General features: G+C 41.0%; 1 protein-coding gene across 2 annotated transcripts in view; it reads left to right on the forward strand.

The window, feature by feature from the left end:
• The window catches only part of DLC1 (DLC1 Rho GTPase activating protein), a 381,496-nt gene that overhangs the window by 224,498 nt on the left and 139,253 nt on the right, over positions 1–17,745 (forward strand). Inside the window, exon 1 of one of the 2 annotated variants that reach the window (XM_032799002.2) lies at positions 11,045–11,333. The exons of the other annotated variant lie outside the window; for it this stretch is intronic. Coding sequence (XP_032654893.1) covers positions 11,195–11,333 — 139 coding nt within the window. The 5' untranslated portion in view covers positions 11,045–11,194. Of the gene's footprint in view, positions 1–11,044; positions 11,334–17,745 lie in introns of those variants that run through there. 2 annotated transcript variants of the gene reach the window in all.

Genomic DNA, 17,745 nt, shown 5'->3' on the forward strand with positions numbered 1-17,745 from the left:
ACTAAAAGTGGCTGTCTTTCCTGCCAACAAAAATCTTCCACCCCGCACAAGTGGCAGTGGCTTTGTCGGACAAAGTGCTGTTCACACCGGCGCTTTTCGTCGGTAAAACTTTTGTTGTTCGAGGGAGAGGGGGAGTTTAACACCCATGAATGACAAAAGTTTTGCCATCGAAGTGCCAGTGTAGACATAACCTAAGGGGGAAACAATCCTTAAAACATTTGTTTGGATTAATGTTTGCCAGCTAGGGATATGTGCCCATCTGTTTGTGTCTGCTCTTGTAGGAATTTCTCTAATTCTTTACAGTCTGCTGGGACTGGTAGCTTTAAAAATATTGAGCATCTGAGGATCTGATATGTATCAATATGCCATTTAACAATACAATACCAAGTTTCTGTTGGGAAGTAGCCTTGGTTGAGCTCCAGTCTGACAACTTTAAATTATGATCTTAAATGTTGTTGTAAATGGGTAAAAGCTTATTTAAAAGCTGATATGCTAAAGGTCCACTTCATAATCTGATCTCACATGCTGCACATGGTATGAGGTGTGAACCAATGAATGTTGAAATACAAGACACACAATATTGTGCCCCATGAATTTGAGCTCAGAATCACGCTTGTATTCTGTGATAGTTAACACTGAAGAGTTCTGCCATTGCTTTTATTTTAAATGATCATGTCAATGACAGTCTGACACTCGTAATGTCATTGGTTGCTTTGAGGAGGGCAAGGAATGTTTTCAATGCTAGCAAGCAGAAGCAGAGTTAGCACCAAGGTAAAATGGTCTGGATTTCCCAGTCTAGGAGAACTGTATGACAGTTGCAGCCCTTGAAGAGGCCAGTCATTGACAGACCCAGAGTGATAACAGAGCCGAGAGTGATGTATCCACATGCAGTATAGGCAAGCCCAAAAGTTGATGGGCCAAGATAAACAAAAGTCCTGAAGGCTGTGCCAAGCCAATACACACATGTAGGGGATCTCTGTGCATTCTGACCAATCCTGAGAGGAGATAGTCTGGCATAGCAAGATTATTTATGCAGCTGCTCCACCCTTAGGTGCTGCCAAAGCCCAGAAATAAAAATGAGATCCCCACCCCCATCCAGCCAGTCCTTGATGAATCTGGGTTACCTTTTCTGTTCCAAAGACAAGAGGAGTTACTATCGCCCAGGTGTATTTGTAGCCCTTGCAGAACCTCCTGCAGGAGTGGGAAAAGAGGCAGAGGCATAGTGATGTGTGGCCCTAGATCTGCTCAGACACTATTGTGTGGGATTGAGGGGTAACTGGAAGGGTTGTATGGGTCTCTGTTGTTACCCTCTGCCTGAGAAGGTGATATCCTTGGGCGAGTGGATTGCTATTGCTGGCTGACAGCTCAGTTTCAGAGCTGTTAGCCAGTTCTGATGCAGCATGGAGAAGCTGATGGCTCATGCCTTTCTTCCCAGCAGTCATTCAGTGGGGAGATCCCACCCCAGCAGAGACATTAGGAAGTATTCACTGTCATTCAGTGGTGATCAATTATCAAAAAGGGCAGTGGGGAAGGAGGAATCTGTAACTCTGTTCCAGAAGAGGGTCAGACCTGGGTGACTGCAGAGCAGACTTGTGATTGCTGACCCTGGGGAGCCTCCACCATCTAGATTCCAATGTGGAGCCCAGCCAGGCTCTAGGGTTCTACTCAGACCCACATTTGCTGAATAGAAGGTCAGGATTTGACCCCTAAGATTTATTTTCCATCTGAAAGTACACAAAAACTATTTCCAAAGCATGTGTCTTGTTCCGTATGCATATACTGCTACCTTCTGCCTGGTAGCATGCTACATGCCTGCTTCCTAGTTGCAGACCACTGCTTCAGATTTCCCCTCTCCAGTCCTCTGTTGCCAGCAACTGCCCCCTCACCCTCAAGAGCTCTTTATTTTATTATTAACCTGATATGCAGTCTTTGACCTAGCCAGTGTAATCTGTGGCTGAACCTATTTCTTTGGTTTTCATTTTATTCAAACAAAGAGAAATATTGAATAAAATAAAAGAATTCTAGAAAACAGTGACAGCACCCATGTATTGTAACTATAAAAATTAAGATTACTAATAAAGTACTAAAGTATTCTGCTGATGGTCTTCCTTACATTGCCAAAAGTATTGATAACACAGAAATAGGGGTCTAGCTGCATCATAAATTTAATCCATTGTGGCTAGATGTTGAAGGAGGTTCAAAACAGTGCTTGTCCTTGCATGGGATATATTTTGCTGCAATACCAATTGTGATGGGTTTACAGACCCCTTACAGTAAGATAAACTTGGTGATGGAACAGTATTGGGCCAAGAAGGCCCTGCTCCTCAGCAGCTGCTGGGCATGCTTCCTATGGAGGACCTACCTGAAAAGGAGCTGGCTGGTGGAGGGATGCAAAGAAATAGGCTGCAATAAGGCAGACTCAGGAGCGGCGCCAGGGTTTTTGGCGCCCTAGGTGGGGGTCCTTCCGTGCTCCTGGGCGTTGGCGGCAATTCTGCGGCGGCTGGGGGCGGGTCCTTCCACGCTCCCGGTCTTCGGGACACTTTGGCGATGGGTCCCGGAACGAGTGAAGGACCGCTGCAGAATTGCCGACGAAGACCCAGAGAACGGAAGGACCCTCCGCCGCCGAATTGCCACCCTCCCAAATCCTGGTGCCCTAGGCGACCGCCTAGGTTGCCTAAATGAAAGCGCCAGCCCTGAGCAGACTGGTTGCAGCCAGTGAGGCAGAGCAGTCTACGGGAGAAGGACTAGGACTGTAAGAGTTGGCCAGGATCCCCCTTCTTATTGATGAAGGGGGAGACAACTGGACTTTGATGGTGAGCTTGGAAGCATCTACACACACACACACACACCCCAGCTAAAGCCCTGGACTACCAAGACTGTGTAAACAGAAGGTTGAGGCCATGCCCCAAACTGAAGGGAAAACTGTAGGCCCAGGGGAGGCTGATCTGGAGTGGCAGCCAGAAAGAACTGACCACCTCTTTCCCCTTGGGCCCTGGGTTGGACCTGGTGGAGAGGGAGTGCCTGGGTCCCCCTATCTTTCCCCTTTCCCCCAGACGCTGCCAGGCCCCCTGGACTTCCCAGAAGAACTGCGTCAAGGTGACTGTTTGGCTGTGGCCTGTCCACTGTGCATTCTGGCCTCCAACCAAAGCCCATTACTGTGCACAATTAGTTGAATTGTAGGAATTAGAGACAGAAATTACATTCCCCAACCAAAGCAGATCAGCCTCTTTCCGTAAACTTCCCTGTGATTTGTCCCAGTCTAATTTCAAATATCACATGCAATGAGGCTTTCACCATTTCCCTTAGACGTGTTTCCCTTCCCAGACTAGAAGACCTCACCATTAGAAACTGTCATCTGATTCGCAACCCCATTCTAAATTTTCATTTCTTTAATTTTTATTTCCATTATTCTAGATTAGCTGTTTGATTTAACTTTTAATCTTTCCTCATAAATTAATGTCTCCAACTTTCTAATGACTTTGTTTCTCTTCTCTATATTTCCATATTTTTGTCTAAATCTCTCTGATATTGAGGCAGCACAGACCAAAACGGAATGCATTATTTCTGATGTGGTGTTATCTGAATTGTATAATAATATAGGGAAAGACTATCAGCTGCCTTAGCAGCTCTGACAGGAAGTCTCAATACAGAAGCATTTTCTGCTTCCATATTGCATTGCAAAGTCATAGCTAATTTTCTGTCCACTGTCACCTGCTATGTTGCTTTAAGCTTTTGTTAGTGATGACCTTCAGCATTCCCACATAAGTTTATGGTTTTGTGGTATGAATGAATGAGAGTGAGAGAATGTATATTGTGCTGCAAGATTTGTATTGATTTGTCTGAGTAGTGAATGAGGAGCACATCCTGTGGTGAGGTGTGTGTGTGTGTGTGTGTGTCTGGAATTGTGTGCTGGTTGTGTCATGTGGGTGGTTGTGTTGATTTGTGTCTGAGGGATTGTGATGGAGGATTTTGTTTACTTGTTTGGGTGTGGGGAGTTTATGCTGAGTTTTGTATGGATTCTGTTGGGCAGAGAGATTTGTGTTGATGTTGTAGGTAGTTTGTTATGTGCTTGCTTGCTTGCCATGTGCTTGCTCAAGTAAAGTTTATAGTGTGGTCTGCTTGGGGCCATGTTCTGATCCAAGTGGCCTAGCTAGGTTAGACTGAGAGCTTAGGCTCTATCCTGCTATCTTGTGATCTGATGCAATCAACTCATGGCCCTGAGAGACCGAGTACAGGCTTTTGAGACCAAAGCGGCTGAACTGGAGGAGCTAAGGGAGACAGAGAGGTATGTAGGGACTTCCAGGGATACAATAGAGCAGTCCCACTGTAGTCTGACAGCTTCTGTGCTGCTATGGAGGGTGAAAGCCTCAGGAGAAAAGAACATCAAGCTGGAGTGGAAGGAAATGATCCCATAGTTGGGACCCTCCTTCCAGGGGGAGGGATAGCTCAGTGGTTTGAGCCTTTGCTTGCTAAACCCAGGGTTGTGAGATCAATCCTTGGGGGTGCCATTTAGGGATCTGGGGCAAAAATCTGTCTGGGGATTGGTCCTGCCTTGAGCAGGGGGTTGGACTAGATGACCTCCTGAGGTTCCTTCCAACCCTGATGTTCTATGAGATGATGTTAGGGCATCCTCATGCACTAAGAGAACCCCAGGTGCTAGGAGGAGCCAGGTGATAGTAAAGGGAGGTTTGATTATAGAAATATAGTTTGTTGGGTTTGTGATGGCTAGGAGATCCACGTGGTAAATTGCCTGCCAGGTGTGAAAGTTGTGGATTTCACAAGACATCTAGACAGACTTATATGCAGTGCTGGGAAGAAGCCAGTGATCATGGTACATGTAAGTACCAATGACATAAGGAGAGGTAGGAGAGAGGTCCTAGCAGCCAAATTTAGGCTACTAGGTAGGAGATTAAAGTCCAGGACCACTCTGGTAGCATTACATGAAATGCTTCCAGTTCCATGCACAGGGCCAGGAAGAGAGCTGCAGGGTCTCAGTGAATGGCTGAGATGATGTTGTGGGGAGGAGGATTTTAGGCTTAACGGGAACCATTTGGGAAAGGAGGAGCCTATACAGAAAAGATGAGCTCCACTTAGACCCCAAAACAGAACCAGGCTGCTAGCATATAAAATTTAAAGGTTTATATAGGATTTTTTAAATTAAGGGCTGGAGGAAAGCCAACAGGTGCCCTGGACTAGCACACAGTTTGAGTAGAGACATCCCTTAGGGATAAACTTATTAAAGGGGACACTCTACAAATGTCTTTCCTATCCTCTTTATTAGGCTATAAAGTACAAGTAGGAGCTAGTATGGAACAGTCAAACATAAGAGTCCCATTTAATTATAACACATGAAAGTAAGCAACTGAATATTGACAAAATGTACACATGCTTACATACAAATGCTAGAAGTCTAAATACTAAGATGGGTGAACTAGAGTGACTGGCCTTAAGTGAGGATATTAATACAATAGACATTGTGGAAATTTGGTGGAATGAAGATAATCAGTGGGATGCGGCTATACCAGGGTACAAAATATATAGCAATGACAGCGTAGTTCGCACTAGAGCGGGAGTGGTGCTACATGTGAAATAAAGTAGAGTTAAATAAAGTGAAAATCTTAAATGAATGAAACTGTACCATAGAATCTCTGTGGATAGCAATTCCATGCTTAAATAATAAAAGTATAGCAGCAGGAACATATTACTGACCACCTGACCTGGATGGTGACAGTAATTGTGAAATGTTTTGGGAGATTAGAGAGACTACAAAGGCAGAAAATGCAATACTAATGGGGGATTTCAATTACCCTCATATTGACTGGGAATATGTCCGCTTAGGAAGGAATGTAAAGATAAAATTTCTAGACACCTTAAATGACTGATTCCCTAGAACACACAAAGGTGAGAGACAGTTCTTGATTTAGTCTTAAATTCGGCACAGGATCTGGTCCAAGAGATGAATGCATAGAACCTCAAAGATACAAACACTACAGTTACAGACTGACCGGTCAACCGGACACCATGTGGAATTTAAAGTCAGCAATCAGGCAGGAGTGGAGACCAAAAAAAAAAAAAAACCCAGCAAATACGGTACTGTGCCTGTACTGCATCTTAAAGGTAGACACATCTGGGCTGCCTGTCCCCACTCCCACCCCCTGCTCACCACATGGAAAGCAGGAAGGTGGGAGGTGAAGATGCTGAGGTAGTTTTACAGGCACAACTGTGAGGACCCCAAGCAGGCAGAGCATGAGCAGTGCTAGGGTCTGCGCTGCTTTCCTGTAAGCCGTGGAGGGAGCAAGCTTGTACGCCCAGTCCAAGCCTGGGAAAAAGACTTCCTGAGTCCTGCTGGAACCTGGCCTGGAGTGTTTGCTGTTGGAGCTGGAGCCCAAGCTCCTCCTGCATACTGCACTTGGAGGAGCAGCTCAGTTTTAAAGGGCCACAGCCCCAGGGTGTCTTACTCATCACCCTTGCAGCCAGGGCGCTAGAACCAGCTGCCTGTCGCCACCCCCACTTGCTGGGCAGCCGCTTACATGTAGGAGGAGAAGACTCTGAAGTTCACAGGCACATCTGTGAGACCCCACCCCGAGCAGTCCGCCCTGAGGAACATCCCATAATGTCTTGTTCAGAGTTACAAAAAACCTCTATTCCCAAGGTGTCTGTAATTCTGAGGTTCTACTGTATAGCCAAACGGTTCAGTAATAGAGACCATAACGTGATTAAATTTAACATCCTTATAGGAGGGGGAAAAAAACACCACAGTAACATTTAACTTCAAAAAGGGGAGCTACACAAAATGAGGAAGCTAGTTAAACATAAATTAAAAGGAATAGTCACAGGAGTGAAATGCCTTCAAACTGCATGGAGTCTATTTAAAAACACCATAATAGAGGCTCAAACTAAATGTATACCCTGATAAAAAAACGGTAAGAAGACCAAAAAATGTCACCATGCCTAAACAGCAAAGTAAAAGAGGTGTTTAGAGGCAAAAAAGCATCCTTTAAAAAGTGGAAGTAAAGTCCTAGTGAGGAAAATACAAAGGAACATAAACTCTGGCAAGTCAAGTGTAAAAGTATAATAAGGCAGCCCAAGAAAGAATTTTAAGAGCACTTAACTGAAGACATAAAAACTAACAGCAAAAAAAAATTAAGTACATCAGAAGCAGGAAGCCTGCCAAACAGTCAGAGCCACTGGATGATGGAGATGCTAAAGGAGCAGTCTGTTGCTGTTGCAGAAAAGCATTGGTCTTCACTGAAGAGGATATAGGGGAGATTCCCACACCTGAGCCACTCTTTTTAGGTGATACATCTGAGGAACTGTCCCAGAATGAGCTGTCAGTAGAGGAGTTTTGGATAAATTAAACAGTAATAAATCACTAAGAGCAGACGGTGTTTACCCAAGAGCTCAGAAGGAACTCAGATATGAAGTTGCAGAACTACTAACTGTGATATGTGATCTATCTCTTAAATCATGGTCTGTACCAGATGACTGGAGGGTAGCCAATATAACACCTATTTTTTTAAAAAGGCTCCAGAGGTGATCCTGGCAATTATAGGCCCGTAAACCTAACTTTATTATCAGAAAATTGGTTGAAACTATGGTAAAGAACAGAATTATCAGACACATAGATGAACACAATAAATTGGGAAAGAGTCAACATGGCTTTTGTAAAGGGAAATCATGCCTCACCAATCTATTAAAATTCTTTGAGTGTGTCAGCAAGCATGTGGACAAGAGTGATCCAGTTGAAATAAAGTTTTTGGACTTTCAGTAAGCCTTTGATAAGGTCCCTTACCAAAGGCTCTTAAGCAATTTAGAAGTCATGTGATGAGAGGGAAGAGCCTTTCCTGGATCAGTATCTGGTTGAATGATAGGAAAGAAAGAGTAGGAATAAATAGTTTTCACAGTGGATAGAGATAAATAGATGAGTCCCTCAAGTATCTGAATTGAAACCAGTGTTGTTCAACAGATTCATAAATGATCTTGAAAAAGGGGTAAACAGTGAGGTGACAAAACTTGCAGATGATACAAAATTACTCAGGATAGTTAAACCCAAAGCTGACTGCAAAGAGTTACAAAGGGATCTCACTAAACTGGTCAACTGGGCAACACAATGTTCATAAGTGCAAAGTCATGCACACTGGAAAAAATAATCCCAGCTACACATACAAAATCATGGGCTCTAAATTAGCTGTTACTGCACAAGAAGGAGAACTTGGAGTCATTGTTCTCTTAAAACAGCCACTTAATGTTCAATGGCTAGCTAATAAAATGTTAGAAACCATTAGGAAAGAGAGAGAAAATATCATAATGTCAAGATATAAATTCATGGTGTGCCCACACCTTGAATATTGTGCGCAGTTCTGGTTGCCCCATCTCAGAAAAGATATATTAGAACTGAAAAAGGTTCAGAGAAGGGCAATGAAAATAAGGGTGTGGAGCAGCTTCCATAAGAGGAGAGATTAAAAAACCTGGACTCTTCATTTTAGAAAAGTGATGAGTGAGGGGGTATGATAGAGGTCTATAAAATCATGAAGTATATGGAGAAAGTGAATAGGGATCTGTTATTTTCCCCTTTACATACCACAAGGGGAATACATAACACATAACAAAACTAGGAATCACCCAATGAAATAAATAGGCAGTAGGTTTAAAACAAAAGGAAGTACTTCTTCACACAACACACAGTCAACTTGTGGAATTCGTTGCTGGGGGTGTTGTGAAGGCCAAAAGTATAACTGAGTTCAAAATTAGAAAAGTTCATGAAAGACATGTCTGTCAAGACAGACAGAGAACCCTCAACCATGCTTCTAGTTGTTCCCATCACTTTACACTTACACTGTAGACTGAAACTTAATAGGTTTCAGGGAGAGATGCAGAGTGACAGACCTGGAATCTTATTATATAGCTGTGTCTCAGATTTCTTTCTCTGACAATATATTTCCTTTGGATTGTTTTCTCCTAGATGCATCAGTTTATGGTTTTCCAAAATCCATCTCATTTTATTTCCTGATCATATTTCTAACTTCTCTATGTTATCTTAGTATTTTATGTACCCACAGTTGTTTGCAGCACCTTCCATATTAGTATCACCTGAAAATTGAATTAAATTCTTTGCATAACCTCTTTAAGATTATTATTGAAGATGTTAAGTAACATCAGACCAGTAATGCCCCACTAATCACCTCCATCCAATTTGTTGTTTTATTACTTTCTTTACTCTTTGTTTGCTCTTTCTGACAGTTTCTAAATCAAGTTCTTGAGCTCTCAACTATTTTAATCGATACTTTGAATTAGCACTTTGAAATTCCAAATTTCTACATGTGTGCTGACAGTTCAGAGGCCACAGAAATGCATAAGGCATGGAGATATGATACAACCATATCCAGTATATCCAACACTTTGGTTAACACGCTTGGTAAAATGAGCAATTTGGGGCTTTAAGACAACTAATGATTCTGTTATCTCTCCACCTGCTCTTTTCCACTTTGGCCCAGTGGGGCTCAGATAAGTTATGGAGATACATTTATCGAGTACTAGAGTTGAGGATAATGCCGTCATCTCCATTCTAGGTGCATCTATATTAGGAAAATGTTTGTTTTTCTGTATTGGTGCATCTTCACCATTGATCGAAACAGTGGGAGATGTGGGGCTGTGTGGAGTAATTAGTTCTACTACTCTGAGTAAGGTTAGATGACAGTATGATCAAAATGCCTGCACTTGTCTCTGTTGTTACTTCCATTGTGACTATAACTGCTTTCCTGTGCGGGAGCAGAAGAACACTTACAGATTATCTCAGTGCACACCCTAGAAGGCTCAGATGTCTACACAAAGAGAGCTGAAGAGTTTTCAGCCTATGTTAGACAAACGCTTGGCTAAATTCTACTCTCACTTGTACCAGTATAAATCCTGGGGACTTCTGGTCTGATCAGTGAAGTAGTTCCCAATTTACACTGGTGTAAACGAGATCAGAATTTGGCCCACAGGAAATAATGACAACAGACAAAGATGGAGGAAAAGATAAGAACAAATAGGAAGGTGTGAAGTGTAAATGATTTCTATGCCTATTCAAAGAACAGGTCTTTGCACTTGAGAATAAAGTATAAAAGAGAAGGAAACACCCCCTCCCCACCCACAAGGTAGAATCTCTGGTCCTGATTCTACAATTTGATCTGTGTGGGTTGACCTGTATGTGAAGTTCATCAGTTAATTTTAATGATAGCACTGTTTTCATGAGAAGTATTGTTACCTGTTTTTAAAAGTTCAGTTGCTGCTGTAAAAATAAGGGACTCTGGCTTGAATTAACTCCAAGACAACCTGCCCCTGAAGTCCTGACACACACATCACTCTCATTGATTTCAAAGGAAATTAGACACATGTAAGGTTTGTAGGCTGGGAGCACTGAGCTATTCACACATTGCCAGGGGCACTTCAGACACTGCAAGTGGAGAATCAACTCCCCCTTCATTCCTTCCTTCATTAGGGAAGTGCAAGGTCAAACTGAGCAAGGTCAAACTGGCTTCATTCAGGGTCACTGGAGTTTCCATGAACCTTTTAGAGTGTGGAGTCTTACATTCCCTTTTAGCTAAGATAGGAAGGACCCAATTCTGTTCCCCTCCCCTTATATACTGCGACCAACACTACTACTTGTGGAGTAAGGAATTACTCAGTAGAAGTAAGGATGGCAGAATGAAATGTAAGAAAAATAAGGTAACAAAAGAAAATAAATGAACCAAATCAGAAAAAAAAATAGTTCTCTCCCGTTTCTTACTTTTTTCCTCTCAAAAAAATGAAAGATTACCTGAAATGTCAGTTAAGCAGAGACATGTTATCTTAATAAATGAGCATGCAAGTATGTGCCCAGTAAGTTATTTGATTAAACAGGAAGCTAGAATCATATAGATATCCACAAATAAAGCTCCAAATCTAAACGAGTGTATCATTAGCTCATTTGTAAGCCTTTCCAGATGTAGCAGCAGTTCTGACTTTGGCAGCTTTCCAGTAGGTTGCCTGCAGTCTGAGCTTTCCTGTGTCCGCAGTGAGAACTGCAATGCCTTAGTCTTGAAGGAAAGGGCTCTGCAAAGCTGACGACAAATTTTACAAAGTAACAACCTGCCTCGTGAAGGATATTTCAGACAGATAACAGAGCAGAGAATGCCCCTTATCCTGTGGCCAAACTGCTGCAGTTTTACTGTGGATGTGTGATACTCTGCACTGCATTATGGAACACCCAGTGAAAGCCCCTTTGAGAAGATCATTTAGTGATCACATCAGAGACTCTACTGCTAGAGCCCTGGATGTTATCTGGAAAAATACAAGAGACAGACGACTGGCAGGTGAGGAGGGGGGTAAAAAAACATGTTTTAAAATACACAGGAATAATTAGTGGTATCATTTGCATAAGGTATGTCAGTGTCACTCCACACTATTTACCTATTATTTTCTTTCAATGTCATGTTACTTCAGTGCTCCCGCTTCAGTGGGACTGCGCAGGATTCTCCAGCTATGAGCTTGTGACATATATTTGAAAGAGCAGGAACAATGGATGTAACCTTTCACTGTTGAAATTATGTTGTGAATCCCTCACAGCGAAGTTACTGAAGCATTTTATTTTGCTATTAAGTCAGCTTCTGTGCTCTATTGGTATGATATGCTTCAGTGAGTTGCATTACAGACTGTTTCCTAGCCAAGAAGGATGTCAGTTGGAGTATCTGGGCTGTGCAGTGAAAGATTACTGGTATTTCCTTTGGCAAAGTTCTCACTGCTTTAAGGTCCAAGTGAGTGTCAGGTATGCCAGAGGCAGGCTTTTGAAATATAAATTAAGCATAACTATACAGTTACAATTCATATGCTCATATTTTGGCTTACAAGATGCAAAACATGTAGCAAACCATTATGGAGGCCTGGGAAGAAAATAATTAACCCATTTTTTTTCTTCTGTTTGTTGTCTGTCTCTGAGACTGCTTCTCATTTACATAAATGAAGGCTGTTGTTTTTATTGTCATAGCATTTAGATACCTCAGAAAAGGCAGCAGAAATACTCAGTGGGTGTGGCATATAAAAAAGACCACTTCAGTTTGTTTATTTACTTTTACTGGGAATGGCTTATTTTGGGTGGGTGGGGGAGTGTTTTTAATGATAGTGACAAGATTAGTCATCACTGTGATGTCCAAGAAAAAAACCTTTTGGATTCAATAATGTAAACTGAATGTTCACATCATTTTCATTTACTTGTCTGTAGAGAAAACAAGGGCAGCTAAATATTCCAAAGGCCTTTGTGATGGTGCACTAATGCCAGAAATTATTATATAAGATATTTTGGGGGAAGGCTGGGCAGGGATTATAAAGAAAAACATTTTAAAATGATTTACTTTTTCTTCAAGACAATAATAAAAATACATTACTACTAGAAAATGCTGTAGTTCTCTAAGTTATAGTAAGTAAAACTATGTTATCTGGCAACAGTTTTGCCATCGGATTATGTGATATGCCTCATTATACAGTAGCAGAGATATAAATATGCTTTAAACCATAGTAGATTATAAACAACTTCGGCCTGCTGTGCTGGTTATTAGGCAGCAAGATTATTTCTGTGGCTGTTTTCACAGATGCCACATCTTACTATGTAGCCTTTCATTATTTTTAGATTTCTGAAATCCCTTAAAAACACCCATTTCCTTCACTTTACCTTCCACCACTGAGTTTTACAAAAGAGGACCACATCGCTAGAGATGGAAATGTTGGATTTAAAGCTCCACACCTTAAGGTGTCAACAGCTAAACATAAGCTTGCTAGTGTCATTAAAGGCCAAGACACCAACCTTTCTTCCATGATCAACTTAATTTAGCAGTCAGCCATAGACTGAGTATCATGTCTCCACTGTCTTACAGAGACAGATGGTTTGGAGAAGGGACACTGGATTTTTCTCTGTGGAAAAGCACTGTGGAACATGGCATAAGAGCCGCAACATTAAGACCTGTTGCAGTCAAAAGCAAGGTGGGTGTACGACAACTGGATACAATGACGGGGAAAGTGGATAGGTTCATTGAAAAAACAAGGAGGTTATGCAAAATCTAGAAGAGTGAGGGTGGGTTGGCCAAGTGGTCCTTTATGTTTAATATTTTCTTATTTCCTAACCGGGGTGTTGCCAGGTCATCTGGATATTTGTTTACCCTTGGAACTTGTTTTCATTCCATCTGCTAGAGATTCTTGTGTGAAATGTTTTGAGTAAGCTTTTCAATTTACAGTTAAACCTGGTATGGCATTTACATCAACAGGCTCCAAGAATGTCTGGCTTACTTCCAAATAAGACAACAACAACCACAAACTCCCTTGTCTTCTACAAAATTGTTTTCCACTCATTGGTTCGCACAGAAAAACATGTAATGACACAGGTAATTTTTGCCTTCCCACAGCAAATGACAGATCCATGAAAATATGTAGGTTTTATCAGGACACAAAAAGTCCTTGTTAAATATAAATATATATATATGCATATATGCATATGATTGACAAATATCTGAGGAATACACAACTGCTAATTTATTTCTTGGGGCTGTCACATTCCTAGAAATGAGTGAGCATGTAACTCTTCAACCTCTTAAAATATGTTGATAAGGGTGGGTATGTTTTTATTCTTGATGGCAGACATTTGTGAGCAGCCACAGTCTTTATCAATACAGTGCTTAGATGTTGGAGTGCGCTTAAAAGTAGTGAGCATTCCATTTTTCAGGCTGTGCTGATGATCTGAGAGTTGACAAGTACAATAATACATTGGGATTGTTGTCAGCCAAATCGCTTTATTTAATCATCAGGCTGGTACCCAGATATACAGCACAATACAGAACTGCATTGAAAATATTCAGGATTCATTTCTGTAAAATACAATGCTAGTACTGGATGAGATCAATAGAGAGACAATAAAAAGCACAAAACATCAAATAACTTTATGCTGGTCTATTGATTTACACTACAGTATTAGAAGTACATGAAGAGTAAATGACAGTAAAATCAATGTTGCAATTAGATAAGCAAACTTTCTTAATAGGACGCACCTCAAAAAGCACAGGGTCCAAGTAACTAACAAGGGAAAGAAGAAAATGTGAAAAACTCATTCCTTGTGGCATATGCAATAAGAAAATCATCTGAACAATGTTCGGCCTTGGAGTGGCCAAAAATTAGCAAAGACGTAAGCCTGTGCACAGTGATGGCCAATCCTGCAGTTCAGTCCAACACAAGGATCAGACAGCTAGAAACATCTACTGTAAACTTTTGGGCAGCCAAGTAAGGAGGATATCCTGGAAAAATACCATCATGGAGAAAAAAGAAGAGAGATTTCCCAAAAATATCCTGACATAAATATTATATGCTGAACTCTAAATGACATAGTGATTAGTGCTTCTCATGAATAGCAAAAAAGTCATCAATTATTAAAAATAATTCATGGAATTAAGAAATGTTTTTGACTAAAAAATGACCTGTTGTGCTGGTGTACTGAAAAGGGGCTGAGAAGGGATAAGGCCCCCCTTCTCACCACATCCCCCTCCCTCAGTCTACCACAGCCATAAGGTAGGATACCCTGCATTGCTCCTCTATGAAGGAGCAGTAAGGTGCACTACAAGTTGCTTTCACCTTGGTTCCCCAGGAGCCAACCTGGACTATGCTGGCAGAATGACTCATGACCCTCTGCCCTGTTCAACTCTTCTTCCACACTCTCTCACCACCTTGTGTAAAGACAAGATATTGCTTTTACAGTCCAGCAACATTCAATACGTCAGAAATCATTGCAACGCCATGCCAGCAGTGTTGTTGTGGGGATGTCAAGTGGGAGCATCATGTACCTATTGGAGGGGGATGAAAAAAGCATGTTTGTCTTGATTTATTCATTGCTATATAAGCCATACTTCATAATTCTTTTTCAGAGTGAACTTCAGTAGTCATGAAAGTGAAGGATCTCTACTTGCAGCTAATACTGGCTAACGGGGGCAGGGAGAGGGAGCAGTGTGCACACATGAGCATGCACAAAATCTGACACTGTATGATCTTAGAATATTGAAAGCTAGGGCTGTCAATTAATCGCAGTTAACTCATGCGATTAACTAAAAAAAATAATCGTGATTAATTGCATTTATAACAATAGAATACCAATTGAAATGTATTAAATATTTTGGATGTCTTTCTACATTTGCAATATTGATTTCAATTACAACACAGTATACAAAGTGCATAATGCTCAGTATATTTTTTATTACAAATATATGCACTGTAAAAATGATAAACAAAAGAAATACTATTTTTCAGTTCACCTCATACAAGTACTGAAGTGCAATCTCTTTATTGTGAAAGTGTAACTTATAAAGGCAGATTTTTTTTTGATTACATAACTGCACTCAAAAACAAGAGTGTAAAACTTTAGTACCTACAAGTCCACTCAGTCCTACTACTTATTCTGCCAATCGCTAAGACAAACAAGTTTGTTTACATTGACAGAAGATACTGCTGCCTACTTCTTACTTACAATGTCACCTGAAACTGAGAACAGGCATTCGCATGGCACTTTTGTAGCTGTTGTTGCAAGGTATTTACATGTCAGATATGCTAAACATTTGTATGCCCCTTCATGCTTCAGTCACCATTCCAGAGAACATGCTTCCATCCTGATGATGCTTGTTAAAAAAATAATGCATCAATTAAATTTGTGACTGTACTCTTTGGGGGGAGAAATGGATGTCTCCTGATCTTTTACAATTGCAATTAATCACAAGATTAAAAAAAATAATCACTTGACAGCCCTATTGAAAACTAATCCATCAAACACAAATAAAACAATAAGAGCATTTCCCATTGCTAGGATGCAGTAGAGAAGCACCTCAAGATACAATCTGCCTGTATATATCTGTCCCTATCTATAAGGTTGCTGGTCAGGTACTAGGCATTAGTATAGAATATCAGTAGAATTATACTGTTTGAATATTTTACAAAATGAAAAAATGGTCAGTAGGTACTACAATAGCCAACCAAAACAGATTTAAGGCCAGGTCTCAAAAGGTGATTTGTATTTACAGACCAACGTTTTAAAATGAGGAACAGATCCTCAGTTGATGTAAATTGTCATAGCCCTTTGGCCACAATGGACTTCAGCTGGGGATCTGGCCCTGGGTGTCTAAAGATAGGCATCTGAATCCACATTTAGATACTTTAGGGCTTGTCTCCACAGTGCATTAGTCTGCACAGAGGGGTGTAAATTGTAATACATGATAGCATGTCACACACTAACTGGCTAGGATAGCCCCTGCTGCTACACATTAAAAGCCGCTTAGTCTGCTTTAGTGTCCCATTTCAAAATGTACTGCATTAACGTGCACTAGGGAACTTTTAGTGTGAACCAGCAGGGTCTACACAGGCCAGTTAGTGCACAATACATTGATGCGCACTAGAGTTTACGCCCCTCTAGAGTGGACTAATGCACCATGTAGACAAGCCCTTAGTAAGGTGCCTGATGTTTCAGAAGTACTGACCACCTTCTACTCCAACAAGCATTACCCTGGTGTATCTGGGTATAGAATATTGCCTGAAAAGTGTAGCTGCACAAATATTTTAAAAGTTGAAAATAAATATGTTGAAAGGCTTGAAGGATGTTTTGCATTTTATTTCATTTTATTTTCACAATCTTTTTAATTAGTAGCTATTATATTTAAGTTATAATATAAGGAGGGTTCTTTAACAAATTGGAATAACCTCTCTAGTGAAAGGCAACATGGTGGTACAGAACTGAATTACAGTACAGTATTTACATCTGTTAAATTGTCTCAGTCTACATTCCCTGCCAGAACACAGAGCAGAATGTCAGTCAGAGGTGATGAACAAACAAGAGTAGGATTCAGAAAATCATGAGGAAGAGGAAAAGATTGAAGGAGTGTATGGAAGGTCAGGGAGATAAGAAATTGAGGTAGGATCAGATTTGTGTAGGATGGGAAGAGTAGCAAAGAGTAAAAGGGGACAAAATGACACACAGTAATTCATAGAATCATAGAAGATTAGGGTTAGAAGAGACCTCAGGAGGTCATCTGGTCCAACCCCCTGCTCAAAGCAGGACCAGCTTCAACTAAATCATCCCAGCCAGGGCTTTGTCAAGCTGGGCCTTAAAAGCCCCTAAGGATGGAGATTCCACCACCTCCCTAGGTAACCCATTCCAGTGCTTCACCATCCTCCTAGTGAAACAGGTTTTCCTAATATCCCGTCTGAACCTCCCCCACTTGAGACCATTGCTTCTTGTTGTGTCACTGCCACCACTGAGAACAGCTTAGTTCCATCCTCTTTGGAACCCCCTTCAGGTAGTTGATTTTTCACTTTCATACATACTCACTCACCAACATTGTTAGGAAAAAGAAACAAATAAGGAACCTGATCAACAGATCTTGAACATACCTGCTATTTGAAATTAATTGACTTTCAATAAAGGGCAGACTTAATTTCCTTACTAAAATGATTTGTCGATACCAGATGTTATACATAAAAGTTTAAAAGATGTATTGCTAACTCTTCTTAGACTATCTTCAGACTGCAATAAGAAAACAGGTTTCTGCAAGTTCAGATAAACTGTACTCAGAATAGCTCCTCTCTTTTCTTTGTGTTATTTTCAGAGAAGGTAGAAAGATATTTGCTAACTCCCTGCAAAATTCACTTTACTTTTGCATGTGTGTGCACGTGTATATGATAACTGGATAAATAGTTCAGTAGAGCTGGTTG

The sequence above is a fragment of the Chelonoidis abingdonii genome, chromosome 5 (assembly GCF_003597395.2).
Source record: "Chelonoidis abingdonii isolate Lonesome George chromosome 5, CheloAbing_2.0, whole genome shotgun sequence".
Taxonomy (NCBI): domain Eukaryota; kingdom Metazoa; phylum Chordata; order Testudines; family Testudinidae; genus Chelonoidis; species Chelonoidis abingdonii.